General features: G+C 38.6%; 1 protein-coding gene across 2 annotated transcripts in view; it reads right to left on the bottom strand.

Moving 5' to 3' along the window:
- Positions 1–200: 200 nt before the first annotated feature.
- The window catches only part of LOC131790897 (receptor-type tyrosine-protein phosphatase S), a 34,658-nt gene continuing 6,882 nt past the window's right edge, over positions 201–27,976 (bottom strand). The window contains exons 3-29 of one of the 2 annotated variants that reach the window (XM_066158969.1): positions 27,136–27,393; positions 26,209–26,481; positions 24,869–25,120; positions 23,738–23,998; positions 22,680–22,967; positions 21,924–22,196; positions 18,825–19,214; positions 17,167–17,396; positions 16,404–16,467; positions 16,136–16,244; positions 15,467–15,612; positions 10,273–10,388; positions 9,808–9,895; positions 8,958–9,034; positions 8,492–8,528; positions 7,944–8,041; positions 7,509–7,628; positions 6,876–7,039; positions 6,475–6,610; positions 5,942–6,091; positions 5,313–5,403; positions 5,031–5,107; positions 3,925–4,059; positions 3,601–3,729; positions 2,418–2,569; positions 1,305–1,440; positions 201–499 (exon numbers count right to left, since the gene is read on the bottom strand). In XM_066158969.1, coding sequence (XP_066015066.1) covers positions 425–499; positions 1,305–1,440; positions 2,418–2,569; positions 3,601–3,729; positions 3,925–4,059; positions 5,031–5,107; positions 5,313–5,403; positions 5,942–6,091; positions 6,475–6,610; positions 6,876–7,039; positions 7,509–7,628; positions 7,944–8,041; positions 8,492–8,528; positions 8,958–9,034; positions 9,808–9,895; positions 10,273–10,388; positions 15,467–15,612; positions 16,136–16,244; positions 16,404–16,467; positions 17,167–17,396; positions 18,825–19,214; positions 21,924–22,196; positions 22,680–22,967; positions 23,738–23,998; positions 24,869–25,120; positions 26,209–26,481; positions 27,136–27,393 — 4,325 coding nt within the window. In that variant the 3' untranslated portion in view covers positions 201–424. The remainder of the gene's footprint in view (positions 500–1,304; positions 1,441–2,417; positions 2,570–3,600; positions 3,730–3,924; positions 4,060–5,030; positions 5,108–5,312; positions 5,404–5,941; positions 6,092–6,474; positions 6,611–6,875; positions 7,040–7,508; positions 7,629–7,943; positions 8,042–8,491; positions 8,529–8,957; positions 9,035–9,807; positions 9,896–10,272; positions 10,389–15,466; positions 15,613–16,135; positions 16,245–16,403; positions 16,468–17,166; positions 17,397–18,824; positions 19,215–21,923; positions 22,197–22,679; positions 22,968–23,737; positions 23,999–24,868; positions 25,121–26,208; positions 26,482–27,135; positions 27,394–27,976) is intronic. The other variant, XM_066158970.1, reaches the window with a different exon arrangement.

Genomic DNA, 27,976 nt, shown 5'->3' with positions numbered 1-27,976 from the left:
TTTCCAAGAAAATACCCATGAGAATTAAACATTATTGCAGAAACAAAATTAATACCGTGATCGAAACAATCGTTCCTTTCCTTTTAAGTGCACTTGGGAAGCACATTTTAACTTCAAAGAACCACTACCAACAACTCATGAACTTCACTTCGTTATGGCATGAAGTTCTCTTTCCGTACAGGGTTTTTTTTGGGGGTGTGTCATTCATCGAGAATAAAAGATCACTGTATCCATTTCTTGAGTTGTCTGTTCTCTCTATCCGATGAGAAATAGTGCTGAATTCTCCAACAAAGAGGGCATTGAATCTTTTTCATAAATAATGTTAAAGGGCTCTACCAGCTCTCTGAGACAAGAGGCCTCACGTAATGTGCAACACTTTGTATAGCACTTGTTTTGTTTGTGAAGATATTCCAGTATTTTCGCATCACTTGAAGTTCGCATAATCGCTGAAGGAGTCCACAAACAATCGTACCATTTCGTAACAGAACTTGTACTGCTCCTGCAATGGAAAAGACAATCAAAGATTGGCAAGATGCCGATATGACAAGAATAATAAAGTGTATCCACAGAAATCAATTACCTAATGATTATGCATTCAAAAACTTTAATTTAGTAGTTCCACCTGGCATAAATTGTAAAAAACTGTGTCGAGGATCGACGGCGCTGGGTAACAGCAACATGCTTTTCAAGGTTCCACAAGGAGCAAGGGGAAATGGGTCACAAAATAGCAAGGAGCAAATTGAACTTAAATAACCTTGAGAAAGTAATTGTTGGCTAGAGACAAGAATGGAGAGAGGGGCAAGGGTCTGAAAGAGGTATTATACACCTTACGCCCTTTTGCTCATCAATAATCCCACCCCACTCTGCTAATCAGTAATCATCTTAGGCTTTAACTGATCATTTTCATGCAAAAAATTATCTTTTTTATCACATCTTAAAGCAACTTTACAAGCGGCTCTGTCGTGTGCATCTTGCAAATATTTTGAACAAATTCTTCAAATTTGTTTTTTACAATCCCTGTTGATCTTCTTCATTTAAAAGCGTCCTTATTCCTTAACTGCTTATCGTTATGTCTTAAATATTTGCTTTCTTGCCATTATTTCATTCAATCGTTTCCTTCAATTTATCACTTCTTTCCTAAAGCGAAAAAAAGGAACGTGACACATCGTGGCATGGATTCATACAAGAAAAAAAAGATTACGGTCGTAAACTTCGTTTCAGCCGTTATCATATTCCCCCTCAGAGTCACAAGACGTTTAAGATGCTTATTGGAATAAAGCATATCATCATTTGATTTTCCTTACCGCTGTCTGTACCATAAGAGGTCTCTGAGTACGCAAGCGCCGTACGGTCTGAAACATGTCTACTGAACCATCAAGTTTGACCCGCTCCAGCGCTATATTAATAGCGCAGAAAGTGCCAGTACGACCACTTCCATCACTAGAAGAGAGGGAACCAGAGATGAAATTCGTCTCCTTTGCTTATCATGGAATAATAACCAAATTATAAAATATTACCGTACTAGACAACGTTCAATGGGCCACGTGTTTATGTTTCCTGAAAATATTTAGTTGAAACTATCTGATTTGCATTTCTCAAGCCGTTTGTCATTTTTTTGTGAATATTTAATTATCTTACCGCAACGCGGCAAAAATAGATCAGGTGACTAATTATTTAAAAACCTAGAAGTTCGTTACGCAACTTACATTTCAAAAGTGTCACCACAGATCGCACTTCGAAGCTTACTAGCCGCATATGGAACACAAATTGTAAGTATAATATTTTTCCCGTCGCTTCAACCGAAATCGACATGTGTAATAACCTTCTTTGTCATATTAATTTAATTTTTCAGTTGACTATACTACTACAAGTGCAAATAAATTCCATGTACGGTCATGAACGCAAAAATCAGTTAGTGGTGAAATCTTCAACATAAAGTAGCCCTTCAATCACAAGAGCGAATCACTATCAAAACTGCCATTCGCAATTCAATTTAAGCCAGTGAACAAAATTTTAGTTCGCTGCTCGAAATATTCAAATGTGCAAAGTTTAGAACTAGAACACAGACAACAAAATAAATGAGCCTATTGACGCCTAAAGCAACGTGGGACTGCGCATTTTCCAGCGGATGATTTTTAAATTCAACATAGATGTGGACCTAAAAATTGCACGACCTCATCTTATTTTGCAGATGGAACATTTGAAGAAATTGGTGTCAATCCAGAGAATGGTCAAAATTACAAGATTTGATGGGATCAATGTCAGTATTAGAAGAGCTACACACCTACCCCTACCCTAACCCAAAAACAGTCAACTCATAACAAGTTAGGATTAATGTTGGGTTAAGGGAGGGTAGGTGCGCAGTTGCTCAGATACTGACATTGATCCGTCTCATGTGATACTTTCAAAGGGTTTACCTGCAGTGGACGACTATTGGTCCATTGCCTGTCTGCTGCTGCACCCTTGTGATACATTTCATCATGTCCAGAAGCCCGACACCATTAAGAGGAATTGAGCGCTCTGCCCAGTCCGTGAAATGAAAATGATAAAGGATGCGCTCTTCACCGCTCTGCAAGAGAAAGCATTGAATCACGATATTATTACCGTGTAGGGAAGGTGCCTTTTAAGGCAATTTAATGTTGCAAGCTCGCGATCGGCTATTCGACCGGCCATGTTTGATTTAGAGCTAGAGTGGACGGTAAGGGTAAGGGGGGCGGAGGAAGGGGTGAATTTCTATTAACCCAGCCCCCACCCCTCTCCTTCCTTTAGACCGTCTTTCACCCCCCTTGATTCAAATTTCTTTCTCTTCCCAGCCTTCCGCTTCTGTAAAATTAAAAAATGGCCGCTATTACTTTCACCAAGAAAATTCCGAGCCCTCGCTCGCCACAATTACGCCAGCTCTGCAAGCTACGATGTTATCGAATACGATGTTTAAAGCTATCGTGAGCGTGTTTCAATTAGTGTCGTGCGACCAAAACCAAAGTAATAATGACAGACAGTCGGAAAAAAGTGAACTATCATGAGGCACCGTTAAGAACTCATGAAGAAAAGCTGGCTTGGTCGCTGGCTCGCGGAACTTGTTATCCAAGGGTCCTTTTTCGAGCCTTAAGCCTTTAACCCCTAAGAGTGACCAGCTTCTAATTTCTCCTCACAATATCACCCCTGAATCAAACATTAAGGTCATGAGAATCAAGGAAGTGATCACCAACTCATAAAGCTCTTGATCTTTAAACAAATTCTCCTTGTCAGCGCTTCAGGAAATGTATAGAGGCAGTAAGGAGAATATGAACACTGATGTTAGGGTGTAAAGGGTTAACCCCGGCGGTGAGTTATACGTCGCTTATATGCTACGTTCTCTACTGAGACAACTCTGTTCTGGAGACACTTTTTCCAGTCCTCAGGAAACAGCGGCTGATGGTATCAACCGCTGTTTCCTGTATGGAGGTTTCATTACTGGTCAATTCACTGGAACAGTAACGGCATAGGTTCTTCAAACCATAGACATCAAGTTACGCACAATACAGCAAACACACCCATATAGTTTTCCTTAGTTTTCTTTCCATCGTAACGAACGCAAAAAGAAAATGTTTATTTTTTCACCTTTGTGTTCGTAATTTTCAGTTGTCTTCTACAGAAACCATTTCTCAGATCTTCCGCTTCAATCTCGATCATCAACAAACCATAAACAATGAACTCCTCTTTGTGAGGAAAATAAGATGCACAGATTCCCTGAAAACGACAAATGAATGCAGCAAATCAGGTAAATCAGGCAAACAAACAAACAAACACACAGACAACTGAAAATTAAAGCCGGAGAAGCCTGCTCTAAAGCCAAGTAGTCCGCCAACAAAAAAATAAGGAAACGTTGAGTAGAAATTGCACCCAATTAGATATCAGACTTAAAACAAAAATCAACTCCCAAACCTCTTCTCTCTCGTTCTGTGTGCATAACATGACAATGCAATAAGCTTCATATTCCCAGGTCATTCGCCAGAAATCAACGACCGTAGTATCCAACGGGGCCTGGGTGGCAATGAATGCCTCGCGCTGCTGGAAACTCTAAAACAGATAGAAAAAAAAACAACGGAGACGGTGTGGTTGGAATGAAAACAACACACAACTGCCAAAAAAATTTATGGGCACTTGTAGTACAAACCGAAACCCGAAAGCTAAGCGTGAGTTCTTCCTATCTCTCTGCTTTTCAAACCAGTCAAGAGAATTCGGTGTTGTACCAAGATAACCCCCTGATTGTGATCATATCCGTAATCGCGAAACTTATTGTCAAACCGTTTCCTGTGTGTATTGCGTTTACGTGTTAATTACCAGTGAGTGTTTGTATGTTTCATTAGTTGTATTGCGTACTTGTGGTTGATGTTTGTATCGTTGCGTGATGTACGTAATTAAGTCGAGTAATTTGTTGCGTTTTGTGTAAAAAGTTAGTCCTGTGGACCAATGTTCATGTCCACTTTGTAAAAAGCAGCGTCGTCGTTTTTGTTTTTCTCCTGTAAAGCGATGCACCGTTAAGGTATATATTTTGCCGTATTGTGAGTTTATTTGTAAGTTTCCGTTCTCTAATATATACTTTCCTACTCATGTTTAATACCGTAAGTGTGTGGATGTTTTAAAATAAATGATGAACACAATTACGCGTAACTTCGGTTCCAATAACTTTAATCTCATTTTCTTCTCGTCCTTATTTTCTCTCTTTCTTTTCTCTTGCCTTTGATGCATCATATTTAGTAGTTTAAACATGACTCTCTTGGATAAGTTTAACCCTTTGACTCCTAAGAATGATTAGCATCTAATTTCTCCCCACAATCTTACCCCTAAAGCAGACATTAAGGTCACGAGAATAAAGAAAATGATCAGTAACTTGGGAAGCTGTCGTTCATCTCACCTTAAGAAATGTGTGGAGGAAACAGTATGGAGAATATACATACTGATGTTGGGGTGTAAAGGTTTCACTACCTGCTAGTCTATGCTTTTGATATAATTATTAACAATTATTATTAGAATCATGATGTACTCACGTCTACGAAACTTGCGTTTATGTAATCAGACCCCACCATACCCGTGAAAGGCCACAGTTTTACTCTTGATCGATCAACTGGAGAGAAAATAGAATCATATAAAGGTAATGTATATTACGTATGAAGCAATCTATTTTGTTCTCAATTCTTACGGAAATAAATTACATCGAACCTTCGGCAGAGAAATGAAGCAAAGAATTGATCATCGCAGGTGGACTGAAATTCAAGCAATTGCAAAACAGAAACCTGAAAAAAGACTCTCTACAAACAATTTCAACTTACATGGGAGTATGGCAAATCTGTTCTTGGATTTATTTTCAGGCTGAGAGGCGCTGATGAATGAATCGTAATCTGAGTCACCCAGGCCAAGGTTCTGCATGATAACATCAATCAATGAGTACATATTAGTAAAACATTGCTACTACTATTAATAAAATACTGTAAGCGAGAACTCTTCTTCACAAAGTACCTTCGAAACGACACAAACCAGGAAAAGGAATAAAAGCACTTTCAATTCCTTAGCTATTGTTTGCTCAGTATGCCTATGTACATCCGTAGAAAACTATTAAGATAAAGCCTTGAGCTTCTTTCATCCCTTATTAAAGAAGTTTAAGTTTCCAAAATGACATCGGCTTACACCCTTAAGAAATTGATGAAAGATCGCCTAACCCTTGAACCACTAAGTGTCACAAGAATCAAAATTCTCACTGCAGATTACTGCTGAATCAAACATTATGATCAGAAGGAGCTGTGTTGTCTCCTGAACGGTGAAACATCAAAACCTCGCAAAAACACACTTTTGAGAAGTCTAGTACTTTCTAATAATTGTTTACACCTCACTGCATCCCCAGATTGGTCGGAAGACCCTCTCACGAACTCCACGAAATCTACTGGTTTAAAGAATTTAATACCTTGAATTCCACCACCAGAAGCGAATCTCCACTGTCTGGATCAATGGTGTTAAGAACACGCAAATTCTCTGGTAGATCACGCACAGCAAATTCTGTACTGCCACATGTGACATACTCCACCAGAGCGTCATGGATAAATACGTACTGGGCCTGTCGTAGAAAGATTAAACAAATGAATAAATAAATAAAACCGTCCACGTCTAAGAAATCATTATATCAGAAGTCCTTCCAAAGGAACCAGTCATTATTTATCGCACGGGGAGGGGGGGCCTAAGAAACCTTTCTATTGAGAGGGAGGGGGAGGGGGGATCACATGGTTTTCAACGGAAACGGACGGTGATCAGTCAGTATTCATGGGGGGTGGGGGTTCTCATGGTTTTAAGGGTAGACAAGGGGATCAGTCAATATTTATCGAGGGGGGGTCTGAGAGTCTTTTATTCTAGAGCCTATGGGCATTAAGTATATTTTAAGTGACACAACTAAATTCCTCCGATCCCTTACCCCCCCCCCCCCCGCGTTAAATTATGTCATACCTCTGTCTGCACCATGGCGCTTCTCTGTTGACGGATATGACAGACAAAACCATAGATGTCTACCACCCCCTCAGCATCTATTTGGTCCAACATGGCGTCAAGTACAATGTATGTCCCGGTGCGTCCTACACCAGCACTGCAAAATAAATGGCACAGGCCAATAAATATCTTTTATCATAACAACAGTGTCTCTACGAAGAGGAAGAAGGATACAAAAACTTCCGATACAAAATATAAAACAGGTTAAACGCAAATTTAAAAAAAATTTCCTCTTCGTCTATTTTTCAAGGGAACTTTGCCCGTCTACCTCGCCGCAATGTTTCGACTCATTTCTGTGGCTGTCGTTAGAGCGTAACGGACGACAGCTGCGAAAAATTCTTTTCAATGTCCCATCTCATTACCTGCAGTGGGTCAAAATGGGCCCAGAATCCTCTGGCACAGAGGCACGGACCTTCTTCAGGAAAGCAAGCAAGGAGGTTGCGTGGGTAGGGACCCCCTGATCAGGCCAAGCCGTGAAGTGATACTGTATCACCTCACGAGCGCGATACTCGGCTGTGTCTGAGGTCTAAGAAAGATAACAAGGAAAGTCAGTATTCTAGCTTATATGCACCTTAGTCAACTCGCAGTTTCCCTGTATTATCCTATGTAGCTGGGTAGATATCTTGTACTTTTTTTACACACGTACTTCAAACGAGCTCACAGATCTCAGACTTCAACTGTCCAAGAAATCATTGAATCACAAACGGATTGACAGAACGACTAACTGACTGACTCACCGCTGACTGACTGTTTCAGTCACCAACTTATTGTCTGACTAACTGACTGGCTGACCCATAGAGTGACTGATCGACTAGCTCACTAGCTGATTGACAGACTGACCGACTGACTCACCGACTAACTGTCTGGCTGACCTCCTCAGAGACTGACTCAATGACTGGCTGACTCAACTGACTAAATCATTCACGGACTCATATAGGCTCACTGACCATCTCACTGAAAGCAACGTAGGTACAAATAATCCAAAACAAACTCACCATCTGAACAGAAAACTTTCTAATCACATAGTCAGCAAGTTCTTCCTCATCACCCGGAGAAACCAGGACAGGACCGTACATTTCTGGACTGGCGCTCGGCCAATACTTCAGACACTTTATCTAAAGACAAGTATTCTTGATTTAAAATTCTACTTCCATTCTGAGTGGTTCTTTCTACCTATGACCTATGTATTTATCGGGATTGCCTTGGTGGCAGTAGGAGTTTAGTATCTCAAAGTCACAATCACAGGTTTTCTTGCTATAGAAAAAAACGTTTTTTGTTCTCTTATACCTTTTCTTAGGAAAAAACACTCCCTCTAAAGCGACAAGCATCACTGCACTGGCGCGCAGTGTCAATCAAAACTCAACTACGTTCAGGCCCAGTCTCCGTCATACTATCAAAATAATGTTCAGTTTAAATGTAGTTTAACCTACCCGTCCTCCTTCCACCATGTTTGTAACCATGACAATGATACAAACGCCTTGGTCCCAGACCGTTCGCCAGAAGTCTCCAAATGTGCTAGCAACAGGACCTGAAATGTATGTATAAGACGTGATTAGAAATTGCCAGCGCGGAGCGGAATGGCAAAAGAGGGGGGGGGGGTGGGTCAGAGAATTGTCTCGTACCCCAATATGTGGCACTATGGTCAAGAGCTGTTGTCGAGTCCTGAGGTCAAACCTCAGGTGAAAGGAAAAATAAAGGCCTCGTTAACGCCCTCATAACCCACGTCCGTCTCTGATAGCTTTTGATCTCAAACGAGCAAAACTGGGTGGGGGATCATTTCGTTGGCGTCCAGCCTACATTTACTTTACAAAAATTCCTTAATAATTGGTAGCGTCCTAGAATCCATGACAAAAACCCAACTGCTCAAGTAAATATTATGAGTGAACGTTCAGCATCATTGATGGCAATCGAGTGGGACATTCCCATGGCAAAGGTAGGTTGTTCCATCGAAGCAGAAAGAACACAAAGAAACTCAAACCTTGTGTAGCAATGAACTTGCAGTGATGATTGTAACCCTAAAAATAAAAAATAAACAAATAATAGTCAATAAGGAACTTATCAGGTAGTCCAGTTAACATTGTCAGGCCGGGAGAGACCTGAGTGCAACTCATGGGAGATACTTCACAACCTTATTTTTGCAACTGTGTACAATTGTTATCGTTGCTATAACTGCTTCAAACCTCACACCTTAGTCCAACGCTCATAACACCCAAATATCAGTTTGAATATTCACCATGCTGTGCACGACATAATTCCTATCGAACTGACAGAGAGAATACGTAATAATCAAGAGCTTCTGTAGTTGGCAATCATTTCCTTAATCCTCATGGCCTGAAGTTTTGATTTGGCAATGATCTCGAGAGGAAAAATTAGATACCGATCATTGTAGAGGAATAAAGGTTTAAACATATCGTTACGGTTGTTATTTTTGTTGTTGTACTTACATCAATGAAGTTGGCATTGATGTAATCACTTCCTGGATAACCATCCAACTCCACTAATTGCACCCTCGTGTGGTCATCTGCAAATGAGTCAAAGAAGAGCAACACAATTGTGACGGTTGGCCTGACGTGAAGTTTATCAAAAAGCCTAATGCCCGACAAATATACACTCTTTCAGATAGTTACCAATTATTTACCGAAGTGGAGGTGAATAGTACTGGATATTCACCGAGCCACGAAGCGGCGAGGTAAATATCCACCACTTTCACTTAACACTGAGGTGAATAATTGTTTTATTATATACCACACAGCAAACAAAAATATAGTTTCTCTATTTCAATACACCAAAAATGTTAGAAATTAAATTTTTGACGCGCGATTTTGTCTCTTCGGCTGCCCGGGAGGTGAATAGTACTTCCTAAGCGCTTTCGAACTAGCCAATCAGCGTGGGCGAAAAGCACTATTCACCTGTGTGGTATATTCTTATGCGTATCATACGCAGTGCCTGCCACGTTTCATTTTGTTCCTGTAACAAAAGGAAAGGGAAATTATCTTAATTCTTAACGGAAATAAATAATTGTATGACCCAAGAAATAGTCATAACGAAATACCTGAGTAACTGAGATTCGGGAGTGATAAGGGGTAGGGGGTAGGGGGTAGGGGGTAGGGGGTAGGGGGTAGGGGGTAGGGGGTAGGGGGTAGGGGGTAGGGGGTAGGGGGTAGGGGCAGAACCCTCTCTCCCCTCTCTGGCTTTCTTTCTTTCTTTTTTTTTTTTTTTTTTGTTGGTAATTTTGGGCCACTTTTAGTTAAATTATAGAGATTAGCTTCTGGTTATATGGTATACTGGACTTACATGGAATAATGTTCTTGTATCTGTTCTTGGCTTTATTTTCTGGTCTCTGGCTGCTCTCCCATGTGAAGTTTCCTGGTACCCGGATGGACTGCAGTTGGAAAATCAACAAAAAAATCAGAAGTTATGATTCAGCGTACAGCTTATAACAATAAGTGGGGTTTGACCCAACGAGTAGGTTAATAAGCTGCCGGAGACGAGTTCTTGGTCAATGGAAATGAGGAAAAAAAAAGAGAGCGAAAAACGGCAAGAGTCTGGGTTAAAGGAAGTCCTCTGTTACTCTCCTCAGTTCCCCTTCTTTTTCACCTCGCAACCTCCAATTTCTCGTCTACCCCCTCGAGCTCAAACCGAAATCCTTGAAGAGAACTGACGACCAAGTGTAATGATGAGCGATCATTCTCAGAGGATGACGTTTATCTATTGGCAAAAATGACTTCTGTAGAAATTCACCCTTAGCTACTAACTCACCACAAACTCTTCTCTAAATGCCTTGTTGCCATCAGCTTGATTGATTTCACAGTATTCTCTCAGCTTTTCAATAGGAATGGGTTTGATTGTTACAAACTTTCCTGGACCCACTACATCTGCAAATTAAATGAAACAAGATTTTATGTAACACGTGATACATCCATTTAGGAACGTCCAGTGATTTCTATATCACCCATCATAATGACTGCAGGATCTGCCTGACTTAAAAAAAAAGTATACACATTTTCATCGCTCAAAGGTAGATGAATTTTTCAAACTTTAGCTATAAGTTTAAGGTTAATATGATAACTCTAAAAAAACGATTGGCATCCCTTTGAATTTTTGGATTTGGTGAAGACCAAACGACTGGGTGGAAAGTGTGTGACACCAGAGTGTGGTAATCAACTGACTAACCAGACTGATTGATCAGCATTTTTTCTCCACAGAAATAAAGGTATTCTTTCTCCAAGATTGACTGTCTTTTTTCTGCACTCTTCTCCCGGAAAAGGCTATTTTAACCTTTAAACCTAAGCTTTACCTGAATTGCCATGTGGGTCATTCAGATTGGCCAACTGGGTCTTAAGTTTAATGTATTTTTCTTCAGCTAATACACCCGACCACTACTGTTCGTTAGATGATAGGGATTTTAAATTTATACAAATTCACTCTACTTTATTGCTGAAAACACCATCTTGCTTTAAGGGCTCTTTGGTTTTTAAGGCCTTTTAGAACATTTTTATCATAGATTTCATTTCTTACTTGCTTTAAATCACAAGTAAAGTTTACAGTTACTTCTACCTGTTTGTAAAATTTTTAAAGTCAATCAAGGTTCGTAGAAAGTGTACAGGGAGAATTAGCGACACAACTTTGTCCAACCGCAAAAGTTTCAGCATTCTTGATTTGTGTGTATGTCAATATCTCTTCCATTTCAACAGGAATGCAACAGTCGGCACCTTGCCTCCTAAATAGGCAACAACTCCCCACCCCACCCCACCCCCTTTCCCAGGTAACAACTCCTCACCCCACTCCACCACCTTTCCCAAACGGTACATCTGTACTTTTAGGAAGAAGCCCATCCAGCTGAAGCTCGTCGCAAATGGATGGAAAGAATGGTTAGTCACCTGTTTCCAGTCACAGGTTAGTCAGCCACTTTAGAAGTTCACCCAGCCCCCCTAAAAGTTCACTGCTACCCATTTGTACTCCTGAGTGAAGAGAGACACTGTGATTGTTAAGTGTGTCGGCCATAAACACAACACAACGACCCTACCAGGTCCAGACCCCTGAACCCTGAGTCCGACGCCCCAACCAATAGGATAACGTGTTTTTTCATAAAACAATCCCAGTTCTAACCATCTCTACATGACTCGCGGTGTGCAATGTTTTTGTTTAACAATGACCTAGAGGAAAATAATTCGAACAGTACCGTAGTGCAACAGTAGAGGTCCTCAACTATCTGTATCTGTGAAGAACAGTAGATGCAAATTCACGGGTCAATAGCCAGTGAATTGATCAGTCTTCTCAATAATAAAACATTTAAGGTCATAAATTTCTAATTGAAGATTTTCATTTTAATCATTAAAGCTTTATTCTCTGGCTTGTAAAAATGCTGGCTTTTTAATTACCGAGTTGGAGACCAAGGCCAGGTCGTTTAAAGCTGGGTTAAGATAACCCAGGGTTAGTGTGAAATTGGATTTCAGCTCTGAAAGCTTTAAAAGAAAATTCATTGCAAGTTTGTTTCGCTACAAGCTGATGAATGGATGCTCTAAAAAGAATAGAGAACATTATCCCAAAAAGGCTTTGAACAAAGGAATGAACAAACCTGGATTAAAATTTAACCTTGGGTTAGTGCTAATTGATCTTTGAACATTTGGGCAGTGACCCAAACATTGTGTGTGCACCCAGGAGTATAAAAGGGTAACCTTACAATAGACTGACATCCCATCCAGGGGGGAGTAGCAGTACTCCTTGTCACCTCATGTTATGGAAACTGGGATAAGCTTTACCTACCTACCATACATTTTATGTTTAATATTCAATTTGAATGATCCTACAGGCATTTTACTTAAATACAAAGCTGAAACTTTGCACTGGAACACTCAAATTCTGATTTAACCTCATCGAGTATTGTAAGAAAAATTGTACTGTAGTCTTACATATTACTCTTTATCATTTATTTATTGTTCTTAATTAAGCAATCACCTGAACTTAAAGTGCATCTTTTCCAGGCCTCAGAGTTTCTTGATGTTTTATCTCCCAGCACACATCGTGTTTGTTGAAAATATTTTTCTAAAAAATTTATTTATCATTTAGGTTAGATTTATTTGAGATGTATCAGCTACTTCCACTTACCTCTGAGTCAATTACATCATTCGTCAACCTTAAGTATGTAATTTAAATCTTTATATAAAAAAAAGTTACTTATTGTTCAGCATTCTCTGGTGGGATTTGGAATAAAATTAAATATATATTTTTTAAAATGTACCCGGCATTAATTTTTTCCTGAGCCTAATTCATCAAAATTACAGTTTAGAGCCGTTTTCAATTGTGTGTTAAAGAACATCTGCCAAAGTAATAGCAACTAACAATCAGAGCAAATGTTAACGGCATGTTCAACCAATGAGAACTTAAAGTAAAAACTGGCAATCTGCTTGAAGCGCGGGAAAACGTGAGTGATCATATCAAGTTTTGTATTTGATTGGTTGAGATGGTGGCGTGAGTTTTTTCTAGACCAATCACAGATTAAAGTAAGGCAAACCCAAAGCAAACCAGGGTCGCTTTCAAAACTCAACGGAAAATTGTTCTGTTTGGAAATCATTATTACCCATCTGTACAAGTGCATTTTACAGCGAAATAAACTTCTCATCACTCAACAAGCACTGTTGTCACTAGAGCCAACCAAGAAGCATGGCAATCCTTCAGAGTATGCAGAAGGGATTGGAAGCAATTCTGAAATAATAGTTGTAACACTTTTTCTGTTTGATATCTTTCTAAAATTTGCAATTAGACAGGAAGTGAAGGTACCAAAAAACCCACAAAACTCAGATTTGATAAAAAAAGTTTCCTAAAATTTTGTAAACCACAAATCTCACTTTATTTTTTTCAATGGGCAATGTGCTTTCACGATTTGAAAGCCATAATAAATCACTTATAAATGAATAAGTACTCCATTCTATAACTTACTGCAATGAATAAATGAAAATAAAAGGTTTCTTGTGGTTCATTCAAACAAGACAATGATTGATAATAAAGTTTGTTTAATAAAGTGCAAATTTATTCATTATTTAAAGCAGTTCGATTCCTGTTGTTTGCAATATCAAGGAGCCTCATTTAAGAATACTTTTATTGCACCACAGCAGTTTATTCATGAGTGGGATAATTCACTCTAAAATCAAATTCTACAGTGTTCAGGTAAATTATTGCATTTGATAGTTATACAATAATTTGATAATTTCAAAATTTAATTATTTACAATATTTATCAATATATTCTTATGTTCATCATATTGAAGTCTTGCAAACATTAATTAAGAAAAAAAAAAAACTCCCAAATTCAAAAAATCTTCTAGATTTCAGATGATAGTGAGGTGTTAGCATGATTCAAAACTGTTATAGTTACATGAATATTAGCGCAAAAAAGTGGGAAAAAATGATTAGGCATTTATTGTAAGGTTAATTATGCATGTTAGTTTAGTGTGGTTAGTGTAATAGGTATGTCACATGCTGCAAGAAAATTAACAATGTGTGTGTAGCATCTGCCAATAAAAACCATTAAAACACAATCAAAGGCCAAAAACTGAAAATTTAATAAAAAATAAAATAAAAATTTAAAAAAGTTAACATTTAATTTAATATTTAAGCATGAAAAAGTAAAATAAAAAGTTATACAAGTGCAACCTTAGTTGAACTGAAAATGAATTGAAATGTTAAGATAAAATTCAATCTCATGAGGAACCATTCAACTCCTCCACAATATTTTTACAAGTTAATAATATAAACATAATTTAGGACTTTTTCCTCAATATCTATCATTTTATTGTCCACCAGACACCTGTTCCAATGTTCCAATATTCCACTGTTCTACAGTGGAATCGTTTTATCAATAATGATTGCTATCAACAAAGGTTTGACCTTTCAACCAATCCAGTGGCTGTCACAAAATTTTCCAGAGGAAACCTTAAAACATTAATCCCCAAGAGAAAATGATCTCCAATTTAAGAGGCTCTCAATTGCCAAACAAATTCTCCTTGTCAGTATCATGGAAAATTTTAAGAGCACAGTTTGGAGAATACAAATACTGATGTTGAGGTGTACAGGGTTAAGAGTAGAATCTCTGGGCTTCATTGCCAACTCTAGTATTTCAAACTTCCCTACTGGCACCATGTCATGGTCACACCTTTGTTTTTAGTCAGGTGTTAATTGCAGCCAATTTTTAACCCTAATGAATTTGAAGCTGGGTTCTCCAAATTTGACATTTTCTATTGATCCATTAGTTCCATACTGAATCTTTACACCTGAACTACGTTGACCAGTATTGTAATTAACATTACTTGGTATAAGGGTTTTTAAAATATCATGTTTTTTGTTAAACCAATTATTTCCAAAACTCTTTACTTGTAAAAAGCAGTAATGGCAATTCTCATTATATTTACAGATTATGAAATGTTTTTGCTGGCAGAAAAAGGTTATAATGTACAGTTGCAATAAAGAAGAGAAATTTATCAATTTCAGTCAAATTATACAAACATGTATACTTTCATTGTAATAAATAATGTTTTCAGAAAATTGAATTTCATCTTACAGAATTAAGATGTATTAAATTTATATTTTATGCTTCCATCAATTTAACACTTTAAGTTTGGACTAAGGCACCTTAAAGCAATTTCCAATTATTGTCTATTTTTGGTTATTGGTTGCCTTAATATCTACGTTCAGCACACAATGGCGTTTTTTTCCAGGTTTTTGGGGGCAATTTCTCCTAAAAATCCTATTAAAGTGCTTACTGCTAATGACTTCATCTGCTGAAATAAAAAGCTCTAAACCAAGAGAAATCCATTGATCACCTTATTGCAGCAGATAAATCTTCCATTAAGTTATCCCAAATGGTGGGACAATCCTCGATTGAAGATCTGTAGCATGCATTGTACAAAATACAAATCAAGAAGCTTTCCATACTAACTAAACCCATGATTCCGAACCTTCTGATCCACGTCGCCCTTGAAGATACTTGATCCCAGGCACACGGTCAAGAGAGTCCTTATCTCCTATCCCACTGTCATTAGAGTTAGCCACAGCATAACGATTGTTCTTGAGTTCTGTGGAATCTCTTCGTCTTCTGTGTTTTCTGTTGATTAAATTCAATGAACTCTGATAAGAATCTAAAATTTTCCCCCATCCATGGTTTCAGAACTGGCATACAATCACAAACAAGTTAAAACTACACACTAACACCACAACATTCGAAGCACCTCTCAGTTCTCTTGAACTAAAGGTGCCTACTTCCAGAAATCTGAAATCTTGTTACATTGTGGGAAATTCAAACGTAGTGGAGAAAAGTGGCAATTGGCCATTTTACAGTTGTACATGTACTAAGTTGCCAAGCCCTTGATTTGGAGTGAGGCTGAAGGTGACCATGTTGTGATAGAGACCAGTATCTAGTTAGGGTAATAACAAGGTAATTTACATTTGAAAAGCAGCAACATTTGTATCATAACAAAGTCACCCTTAACCTCACTCCTGTTCAAGGGCTTGGCAACTAAGCACGCAACTGTAAAATGGACTATTACCCGATTGAATCTCTGCCCCTAGCCACATCTAAATACTTGTCTTTTCTACAATTAAATGGGAGTTTAAACTGGACATCCTACCTTATAATTAAAGCAATAATGATGATCGCAAAAGCCAAAATTATTATCCCAGCAAATACTCCACCATACAGAGATCCAGTGTCCACTCCAGTACGTTCTGCCACATCTACTGAAGCAGCAAAGTACAATGATCAAATCAGTTACAAAACTCACAATATTGATCATCAAACAATGGTTTAACATTATATTTTTAAAGGTACAAGTAGCTATTTGCACAGGGTTCTGTTTATAGTTTAAGACATGATAGAGTATATATCTCTAGCCTAACCTGGTGTTTTGTTGTAAATGACTGGAGAGCTGACCTTCCCTGGATAACTAGTAAAAGCTTGAACCTGTTGGGGGAAGAGCACATCAGAAGCATCATTAATAACAGTTGATTAACAAGGATATTAGATATTTTGTGAATTTCGTCTCTCATCTCAGTCATTAGGTAGATATAACACTTGACCTCTAAGAGTGATTGGCATCTAATTTCTCTCTATAAACTACAATCCCTTGAATCAATTTTTCAGGTTACTAGAATAAAACAAACGGTCACCATCTAAAGAAGCTCTTGATTGCTAGGAATGTACAGAACACATGTAGAGAAGAGTATGGAGAATATGCATACTGATGTTAGAGTGAAAAGAGTTTAAGGGGTCAGTCATTCTTGACCCATTCTTAGCTCCCCCCACCCCCAGTCCACCAAAAGACTGAAAAAAACCTTCCTTTAATGTTAGTTAATTTCTGACACAGACATATACACACCCCAGCAAAAAAAAAAAACAAACAAAGAAAAATACAGGAATTGTGAACACTCCCAATCAACATTGATACTGCAGATGCTCTACAACTTGGACAAAGTACATACTGAAAACTCAACTAGTGATTTCAGTCGCACTGTGTGACTGAAGCCCAAAACTGATCACACTTTGACCAGTGTGAAAAAAGGGTGAAAAAGTGAGATTTCAAGAATCACACATGATTCACAATTTTAGTTTTGCATGGAATTAACTACAGTAGTTCATTAAAACCGTTACAATTGTACTTACATAAACTTTGTACTCTGCGTTCTCCTTGAGACCAGTTAACAGATAAAACAATGTTTTATTGGTCAGCCCTTTTGTGATATCTGCTGTGCTGACGTTTCTCCCTGTGTTGTCAGAGTAGATTATCCTGTATCCCTGAATAATTCCATTTGGATACTCAGGTGATTTCCAAGTCACTAACAAGGACGTGGCTGATTTCTCTTCCAGTTTGACATCACTTGGAGCACCTGGTGCTGGAAGGGAATTCAAGAAAACAGTACGGAGAGCATACCTACTGATGTTAGGGATTAAAGGGTTGAATAAAATAACATGATCACATTACAATAGACAGACAAGGATTACTATTGAATCACATTGTATCAATCAGTGCCCTCAAGTTTCATTTCCTTCCATAAATATTTGTCAGTTCTGTCCAAGTAAACCTAATGACAGTAGCCACACTCTTCTGTTATAATCAACCCCCCCCCCCCCCCGAATTACGGTCAAGTCGCTGACGGTTCAACTCGCCGACGTACAAAATCGAGTAGAGACGTCGGCGAGTTGGTCTTCAATCCAGTACGACTTATTAGAAGTTAAACACATGGAAAAGTAATAGGTCTTTAGGAAAAAAGCAATTTTTTTTCTTCCAACAAAGTTTATAAGGATCTCATGGCGAATAAAGCCAGGTAAACATCACCAATGACTAAGAAAGCTTCAGACGTGAACGAGATATTATTGAGCGTGACAACGACACTGTAAATCTCAAATCACTGTAAATCTCAAATCACTGTAAATCTTTCATTATGTCAATCGGTCAGATTTTTTTTAAGAAACTTGGCTTTCTGGACAAGATATTCAGTTAAAAAAAACAAGTATTTTTATTTCCAACAAAGTTTATAAGGATCTCAAGGCGAATAAAGCAAGGAGAACATCGCCAATGACCAAAAAAGTTTTAGACGTGAACGAGTTATCTCGTTCGCGTCTGTCTGTCAGAAGCTTTTATAGTCATTTGCGATGTTTATCTTGCTTTATTCGCAATGAGATCCTTATAAACTTTGTTGGAAATAAAAAGAATTTTTTTTTACTGAGGATTTTGTACAGAAAGCCAAGTTCTCTTAAAAAAATCCTGACCGATTGAAATGATGAGACTTTTCAGCATTGTTGTCACACGATAAATCTCGTTGGCGTAGTCATTGTCATTAGTCATTGGCGATATTTACCTTGCTTTATTCGCCATGAGATCCTTACAAACTTTGCTGGAAGAAAAAAAATTGATTTTTCCTAAAGATCTTTTACTTTTCTATATGTTTAACTTCTGATAAGTTAAATACTGGATTGAAGACCAACTCGCCGATGTTTCTAATCGATTTTATACATCGGCGAGTTGAACCGTCGGCGACTTGACTAAGTACCCCCCCCCCCCCCCACTATTCCTTAAACAGGGGTTTCAAAATGCTTTGAGGCAGGCGTCAGACTCTGCCAAAGTGAGTGACTGTGAAAATTTCACTAAGGGCCAAGAGATAATTATTTTAACAAGAGTAACTGGAGACATGTTATCATGTAGCCAATGGAATTCTAGTGGTCATAAGCTTATTTTGAAATCTCTGTTTACAGTTGCCCACCACAACGAGTAACAGCATCCAATTTCTCTCAAATAAAACGATATTGTTAGGTCCTCTTACCTCCCTCCTTAGTCTCTATGGTCTGGTTACTGGAAAATGGACTCCACATTGGTTCCTTGTCATCATCTCTAGTTGCCTCAGATACACGCACTGATATGATAGCAAAAGGCTGTATCTTTTTTAGCTCTATGTCTCTGAAGGGATCTAGCCTCCATACAATATTGTCTGACCTTTCACGGGCAAGTCTCCTTTTCCTCCTCTTGTTTGTAACTTTTGCAGGAATAATGTAAGTATCGTATTTGTACCCTCCTTTTCTGTTCTTGAACCTCCAGAACATTCTTACTTTGAATATCACTATTATGCCATTTGCTCTTTTTGGTTTTGTCCATTTTAGACGCACACTGTAAGGTCCTGTCATGTTTGCCTCAAGTTTACCTGGTTTACTTGGGGCTGATAAAAAAAAAGGCAAATGTTTACCTAGTCTGTATATGATAATGTAGTCTGATTGTCCAGAGACAGACTATTGTGGCAGGTGGTGACTTTTGTTTCGATAATCTGCGAGGAAGTCATCATCTAAGTCAAGGTAATAGTTGTTGTCAGTCAAATGTTTTAAGTCCTGTTCGTATAAGCTGATTGGTCAGGTGGTGCAATTAGGTCATGATTGGTCTCTCTATATAGTCTAAAGTATATAGTTAGTATATAGTAAATATCATTTTAGAAGTTTTATCATATGACAGTAAGGCTCTGCAGGCACAATCCAATGGAAAACCATAACAAAACTGACATACAGTATTGTGCAAAAGTAATGCAAACACCTGTCGACGAAATTCGGCGAAATTCCTGGCTTTTCGACGAATTCTTGACCGAAACGAAACTTCGACGACATTTCCGCGAATTTTCGAGGCATGTATTGTTTTGAACGGCTCGAACTTTCGGCGACAAATTCCTTGATGGCGTAAATGCGACTCGAAATTTCGAGCGAAAATTCGTTCTATGCGGCGAATTTTCGGGGCGAAAATTCGTTGTATTGTTCATTCTTCTCAAAAAGATTTGGTTGAATTTGTGGTTGGTTACTACACTATGTAATACTCCGATAAAATTTCCCGCTACGATTCCAGTCTCCGCGCGCCCTATATTGTTTGCAACCATGGCAACACAGGTTGTTGTGACGATGCGTTTGGGATCATTTATGTACTCTACTTTTGATAGTAATCATGGCAAAAGTTTCAAATTATTCTAGAAATAGAATCGAGATCCTTCACAAGCAAGGCCTCAACCCAGCTGAAATACTGAAAGCGTTGAAACACGAAGGGCTGCTAGTGAGCTTTTCCAGTATTACGCGCATCATTAAAAAGTTGCGACTTACCGGTTCCGTGGCAAATTTACCTCGATCAGGAAGACCTCAAAAGCTGTCTACGGAAGCAAAAACTTTCGTAGATCAGCAAATGCGCAGGGATGACGAGACGACCAGCAATACGATAAAGAAGAAGCTGGAGAGACATGGAATCTGCGTGAGTGCGTCCACTGTTCGTAGAGCACGCAAACAGCAAGGTTGGACTTTGCAGCGGACCGCCTACTGCCAGCTAATCCGTGACGCAAATAAAGTCATGCGATTAGAGTTCGCACAACGCGTCCTAGAAAGTGGTGACACTTTCAACAACGTGATTTTTAGCGACGAGTGTTCGATTTCCCTTTAGGCGTATCTCCGCACTTGCTTTAGAATGGCAAATGAGCCCACAAAGCGAAAGCCGAAACCTAAGCACCCACTCAAAGTGCATGTCTGGGGAGGGATTAGCAGAAGTGGTGCCACGAAGATTTGTATCTTTGATGGCATCATGGACGCTGATTTGTTTTGCAGCATTTTAGAGACGACGCTGGTTCCTTTTATCGTGTCAGAATTTACAAAAAAATAGAGCAATGTGACTAAACTAATTGTTGTTTTCAGTCGTCGCCAATTGGTATTCAGTGTTTTGTTGTGAAGAATAAATATTTCCGAACAAACATGGTGTTGTGATATCTGGAAAGCATGCTGCAATCAGCGATATGGGTGATGTCTATTTGCGCAGGGATCGAAAACGAATAAACGAGGAACATTCTTCCCAATAGAAAACGTTTGAAAACACACTAAAGACATTCTCTGCTCCGTCTGGTTAAAAGCGTTGTACTTAGGTTAATTTTAAAAACTATTGCAATCATTTGAGAGTTTATTTCCATGAAATACATGTCTCTTGGTCGGAATTGCTATTCATCCCGATTTACTTTCATTGTTGTAAACTGATCGAACTCTGAATTGGATATGATGGTTTAGGCCTCTTCAAACGTCAGGAAACTGAAGTTGATGTGACGCTTGGGACAATTTTTCCGATTTACTTTCGTTGTCAAACACAAATCGAGCCCAGAATCGGGCGTGATGCTTTTCGATATTTTGACCTTTTGTCTACTGTGTTTAGCCTCAAATATGAAGTGTCTCCGTTTATATGTATATTTCGTGTCGCTTACATGTGTAGTAAACAAACTTGATTACTCGCGAAAGTCTATTGTCAGTTCGAAGCGAAATTTCGAACACTAATGATCGAAGACATACTTTCCGCCGCGAAGTTTCGCTTTGAGGCGAAAATTCAACGAAAAAGCGCCCTTTGTTCAAACGAAATGTCGCTTAAGAGGCCTCGAACTTTCGATCGAATTTTCGCCCGAACTTTCGACGAAAGATCGTCAGAACAAATAACGAAATTCGTCGAATTCCGTTTGCATTACTTTTGCACAATACTGTATATAGTGCCAGCTGAGTTGACATTATTCCAACAGTTGTTCAAATATTCAGGAGCAGATTACAACAATTCCACTTATGTCTAGAAAAGCATGCAGCAATGAAAATGGCAGATTTGACAAAATTTTGTCAAACCAATTGAATATTCATGGTTCGGTGATTTCTGTGCATTTTAGTCAAACTTTTCAAGGTGAAATCAGTTTGGCAGAAAGATGATTTTGACGAATTTTAGTCACAAATTTTAGTCAAATTGGTCAAAACAAAATCAGCTCAGCAGATCTGGCAACTTTGACAAATTTTTGCCTTTTTAGTTACTGCAAGCACTTCTGGACATACCAAGGATTCACCTTGATTCATTAGATCCCTGGTGCAAAGCAGATGTAAGAACTAACCTGATTGTTTTGTTTGAACAATCACAGCAGAGCTATCCTTTGTACCTACACTGTTTTGCACCCTCACTTTCACAGTGTAGTTGGTGTATGGCTCCAGACGTCCAATGACAACCTCAGTAACATTTTCCTTAACAGACACCAAGTGCACACTGTCTGGGATAAAGACAGAGTATGTTTTTATTGGTCCATTGGGTTTCTTTGGGGGGTCCCACTCCACACGAATAGACGTCCTGTTGACTGCATATGCCCTGACATTCTCAGGAGGTCCAGGTGCTAGATAACAGAATAAATTCTTATAAGGTCAATTACAAATTAAAAGAAGCAGACCAAGGTTCTTACATGTAATTCTCTTTTGATAAATGACCCAAGTCTAAAGTGTGTGAATGATAATTCTTTTGAGAGTTGTGTCAGATGGGGGTTATTATGAAGAAAAGCTCCCCTAGACTGACTATTTCATCAACTCATGTATTAATAAATGAATATGAGAGTTATCTCTGCAGTAATGACCACCTGTCATCCATCTATGTCAGTCAACAGTTGGCCATTAGTCAGTTGACAGGTTTTTTCCGGGAGTTGTTCTTCACAATTAACCAGATGGGTTTGGGAATGAATTCCTAATCAGATTGCTATTGTACTTTCCTAGGTTTTGGTTTTACAACTCTCAACTGAATTCTGCATCATTCATTGCTTCTACATACAAGCAATACCAACAAACTACCAGTATGTCTTTTACAGAATACAGAGTCTCAATCTTACCTGCTGCACCAGTCATTGCTGTGACACGCGATGGGTCACTAGTAAAGTGCAAATTTGTTGCAAGCAATTGTACAGTATACAAAGTATATGGCTGTAAATCAGTAAGCACATAAGAATTGTCTTGTGGAGAAATTCTTTCTGTCAACCAGGTGCTGTCCTGATCCATACGGTACCGTAAAGTGTAGTACTGCAGATGTAAATTGCTCATGCTATCTGACAGTAATGACCAAGTGAAGGAGAGAGAGGTTGTGGACCGTGCTTCAAGGTTAAGTTTGACAATTGGTTTATCTAAAGACAGATGCAAAAGAATGGTAAAGAGTTATTAAGATAGATTCTCTCCAAACCTCAATCTTCAATTAAGGTAAAACATTTATGATGGAATGGCAACTAAAAAACAAAGATGAGTTGAACAGGAGGACCAAGTGCTGGATGCAAATATGATCACCTAAATGTAGCAGAATTCTGAATTTTAAAAGCAAATACATGTCAAATCACAGAGACAAAGAAGTCATTTCAAAAATCCTAATTGACAAATAAATTATTTCTATGTGTCTTTGAAAGACTGTTCTGTTCAATTCCTTAATACCTACAGTAGGTGAAAGAGTTTTTTGCTCTTGGCTCCCATTTAATAAATGGATGAATGGATAAATCCTCCATCAAGTGGATAGAGATTCAGCACAGAACACAGCACAGAGCATTTTTCTGAAACTTATTTAATGGATAGTGATTTATTCATTGGATAGCATTATCACTCTATGGACAACTGGGCCCTAAAATGTATTTGGACAAATGGAGGACAGAAATTTGTCCTCTATCAAAATTCCTGAGTTGGTTTTCAAGAACTAGCATGGCATCTAGGAGGAGTAGCCAGTTACAGGCTGTCTGACAGCCATCTATAAATTAACACCTCTAACAGTTGTCTGTTTAGTCTAGCTGCAAGCAAGCTCTCTTGTTTGAGATTCATGGCACCTTTTCTAGTCACAGCCACCTATTACACCATCAGCAGCTACTAATGAAAAAAAAAGTTTTTGAAACCCCTGCATTTAAATTTAACATACCAACTTTCACCAGACGTATATCATAGGAATCCTTTCCTTTACTGTTCTCCACTGTACATGTGTACGGCCCAAAACCATCGGAATCCTGTGGAGTTACCTGCAGTACTCCACTCTCCTCTGAGGTTGCTACATGACCAGTTGAGTTAGTCCAGATGTATCGAGGAGCTGGGTTGCCGTCAGCAACACATGACAAATTTGCCGTATTCCCTGCCCACACTGGAACGTCTTGACTTGATGCAGTCCTATTAATAACAGGCTTGTCTTGTTGGGGAAAGACAAAAAAAAGTAAATCAAATATGGTCAATTTAAAAGATCATTTTTTCTTAAAATAACCATAAAACAACTCTTTCTGAGGCAAATGCATTGTATTTTGGTTACCACCAAAGCAAGAGATGGTCGGAGCTGGAGAAGATAGACACAAGCAAGTTTTAAGTTGTCAAGCTTATGGTTCCACTCACATTGCCATACTGGTTATAAAGATCCCATTTTTCCTCAATAGGCCATTTTACAGTTGTGCATGTACCTAGTTGCCAAGCCTTTGATTTGGAGTGAGGCTGAAGGTGACCTTGTTGTGATAGAGACCAGTATCTAGTTAGCATGATAACAAAGTAATCTGCATTTGAAAAGAAATAAGGTTTGTATCACAACAAGGTAAACCTAATAGCCTCACTACTGCTCAAAGGCTTGGCAACCAAGCACACAACTATAAAATGGACTATTAGTAGAACACAGCTAGCCATTTACTTTAATACCACTATACATTATACATACTTTTTGACTGAAAAGGAGGGCCTGAGTGGAGAAAGCATTTTGCTTTCTATTTTGAGGGGAAAATATCTCTTACTTGCTTGCTTTCCTCACTCTGAGAAAAATTATCAACACTTGAACATAAAATTAACATCCACATGACACACATAATAAGTATATCTTCTATGTACAGATGTTTCAAAAAACACTAGTTACCAGTGTTCTGCCAATTGCCCTGTTAAGGCCACTTACTGCCATCTCTTTAGCCTGCAGTAGGGTCTTGTGGTTGGGTTCTGTGTTATAGCCCTTCTTCCAGAGCCTGAGAAAAATATATTTAAGCCCCTGCTTTGCATATGTTATATCATAATTAAAGTATTCACTCACAGTAAACATCAATCCTAAATTCTGCACTTGCATATCCAAAGCCATTAGAAGCCACACATCTGTACCGTCCCTTATCAGATCGCTGAGCATTTGGAATAAACAAATTCCTTCCTCTGGCAACCAGTTTATTGCCTCGTATTTTCTCCCATGTTATTTCTGGAGGTGGGTAACCTTTGGCATCACAAAACCCTGATACAGGGGAATCTTCATCTACAGCCACGTTGGCTGGTTGACGAGTGATCTTTGGTTTGTCTGAAGAAAAAATTCAGAACCATTTTGTCTTGTAAGGTGAGCTTAGAAGTAAGAAAAGAAAGATGTTTCTCACACACCAAGTGGGGGTCTGGGTTAGAGTTGAGATATCTTGTATTGTACTCAATCATGTGACCCAGTTTTTAATTTCCTGCCATAAGAAGCCATTACAGCTTTCCTACCCACACTTAGGTCTCCAAAATGTTCTAATTGTAGGTGTTTTGTTGGGTTGTCATTAATCAAAAGCTGCTGTTGCATTTCTTTCCGTGGCACACAAATGATATGCAGTGTGAGGGATGTGAGGGATCCAATTGTCACTGAAGAGTTCTTTAATTCACATGACATAACATGTGTTTGTGTAACACTGCTAACGGCATATACTGTCTTATGCATTTGTGATATTTAGACAAGCTGGCCTAGTTCAGCTCAAATCTGGTATGAATGGGGACCTGTATACACAAAAACCAGATCAAACCACAACACTAAGAGATATCTTTCCTACTATTTGTGAGAGGTTTGTGGGTCCTTTAATATCCCCCGCCAACCAGAGAAGGTGCAAGAGACTGAGCCTACAGTTTATTGTCCTTATCCGAGAAGGCTGGAATGTCTCGGCATCTGTGTATGTCATGGTTGAGGCAACACATTTTCCTCAGTTATTTTAAGACCCCGAATGTTGGTCCGATCCAGGGCTTGAACCCTGGACCTCCCACACAGCAGTCTGGTCCTCTAAAATGCGAGTTAATCACAGGTGCAGTTAGGTAACCAAAGTAACCAAGATAAAGGTAGTGTGAGTTTACGGTCAACTAACAATTAAGCCACATAAGAGGAGTATTACTGCTCCTTCCTAAACAGGATGCCAGTTCATTGCCATAGTCTCTCCCCCTCCCCCTCCCCCCCCAAGCACCCAGCACTGTCCATTAGTTGCTTTCCTCTTCAAAGCATTGCCACGCAACCATACAAGTTTTTAAAAATAAAAGTTAGTGCAAAATCATCAATCTGTGAAAGAGTCACTGGTCCAAAGTGATCAGGCCTCTTGTTCAAACACAAACAACTATGTCAGAGATGTTTTAATTCCCAGTAACTTGACTTACGTCGGACGTATATGGTGACCTCCTTTTTGGGACCTTTGCCTTTTTCATTTTCTGGTACACAGCTGTAGATTCCACTTTGCCTGAAGGTAATGGCTGTCACACTTAGTACACCTGATAGCTCTGCCTTTCTATCTGTTATAGGCTTATCTTCAATAAAAAATTGGTAAAGTGGTTTAGGATTCCCATATGCTTCACAAGTGATTGAAATGCGAGTACCATCACTAACTGTGTCCTGATAAGCATCTGTGGTAATGTTGGTTTCCTTGGGTGAATCTGAAATTTAACACCAAGCAACATTTTTAAAAAATCTGAAATCAATAATTAAAAACAATAGGGTTTATGATCACAGGCAATATACTTTGGGCCTGACTTAGAGTCATTTTAGCCCAAGCTGCTAGGCAAGGTTTAAAATGACTCTGAGAAGGGCCCCAAAACATACTGATGCCCAAGAACACAAACTGTATTGTACCATTATCAACACTGTAAATTTGGAGAGACATAGAATATAAGAGAAAAATATATTTTAGCTCACCAAAATCTCGATTTTTGGCCTACAAAATGTGCCGCAAAGCTGCACAAAAAAAACAATTAAAGGAGAAGTACTTATTTAAGGACAGTGCTTAATTGAGGAGGCTGCTTATCATTTTCCTGTACTGATTCTGTTGTAGTTATTAAAGCTTATAAAGTTTTGAAGAAAGTGATAATAGAAAGAGCTTTTCCTTGCATCCCTAAGTATTAAAGAAAGTAAAGAAAGAATGGAGGATTGCACATTGAGATAGTTACATGTTCGACATTATGGCCTTCAAGGGTGGGTGCTTATTTGGTGGTGGGCCCCTATCAGAGCCCAGATGCTAATTTGAGGAAATGACGTCTAGCATGAGAGATGGTGACATTTAAAGTTAATTAATCACATAACACTACACTTACACTGAACATTGATTTTGACTTTTTTTTCTTCCCTTCCACCAGCATTTTCAGCAACACATCTGTATTCCCCATGATCTTTGTAAGTCAAGGGTGAAAAATTCAGAGAGGAAATCTGCCGTGTCCTATTGAAAACTGTTTCTCCTCTCTTCCACGAGACTCTTGGTTTTGGCCGCCCATTGGCCTCACAAGTAAGTTGTAAATTTTGGCCTTCACTCTTGTTAATTTCCTTTGGAAGAACTGTTGTAATCCGTGGAGGATCTATAAAAGAAAACAATTCAGTAAGGAATATCCAAGGTTGTAGAAAGAAGCAAATAAAGAAATACTGTGAAAAAACTTCTGTGTACCATCACTGAAAGCACATAACTGAAATTTTTTCAAGTGGGGTCAGTTACAAATTTATGCTTCCATCATGAGAAGATGCTAGTATTTCTGCTTTATCTTGTCAGGGCAGGAAACTTAAGCCATTCAAACTTCTACAACAGGCAACTTGATTTTCTGTTCAAACAGGAAAAATTGTGATCTACTTGTGCAATTGGATTACCAAAAAAAAGGCCAATAAACCTTTTCTCTTACCTGAATTTGATCACACAATAAATTGTTTTCCAATAAAATTCATTTCTTTGCTACCCATAAAAATAAGTACTGCTTATTGATAGTGGAATAAATAAAATTTTGAGTAGATTACAAGTGTTTGATTTGGCAATGCATAGTGCAGCCTTTAATTTGCAAGTAAACCCCACATATCTTGTTGTAGTAGTTTTTTTTATTAAGTAGTATATAAAAATTAATTAGCCCACCTCCCCTTAAAAGGATGCTGACAACCCTTCCCTCAACATAACAA

Source organism: Pocillopora verrucosa, chromosome 12 (genome assembly GCF_036669915.1).
Source record: "Pocillopora verrucosa isolate sample1 chromosome 12, ASM3666991v2, whole genome shotgun sequence".
In the NCBI taxonomy this organism is placed as follows: Eukaryota; Metazoa; Cnidaria; class Anthozoa; order Scleractinia; family Pocilloporidae; genus Pocillopora; species Pocillopora verrucosa.
The sequence above is the reverse complement of the archived record's forward strand: the minus strand, read 5'-3'. Positions and strand labels throughout refer to the sequence as shown.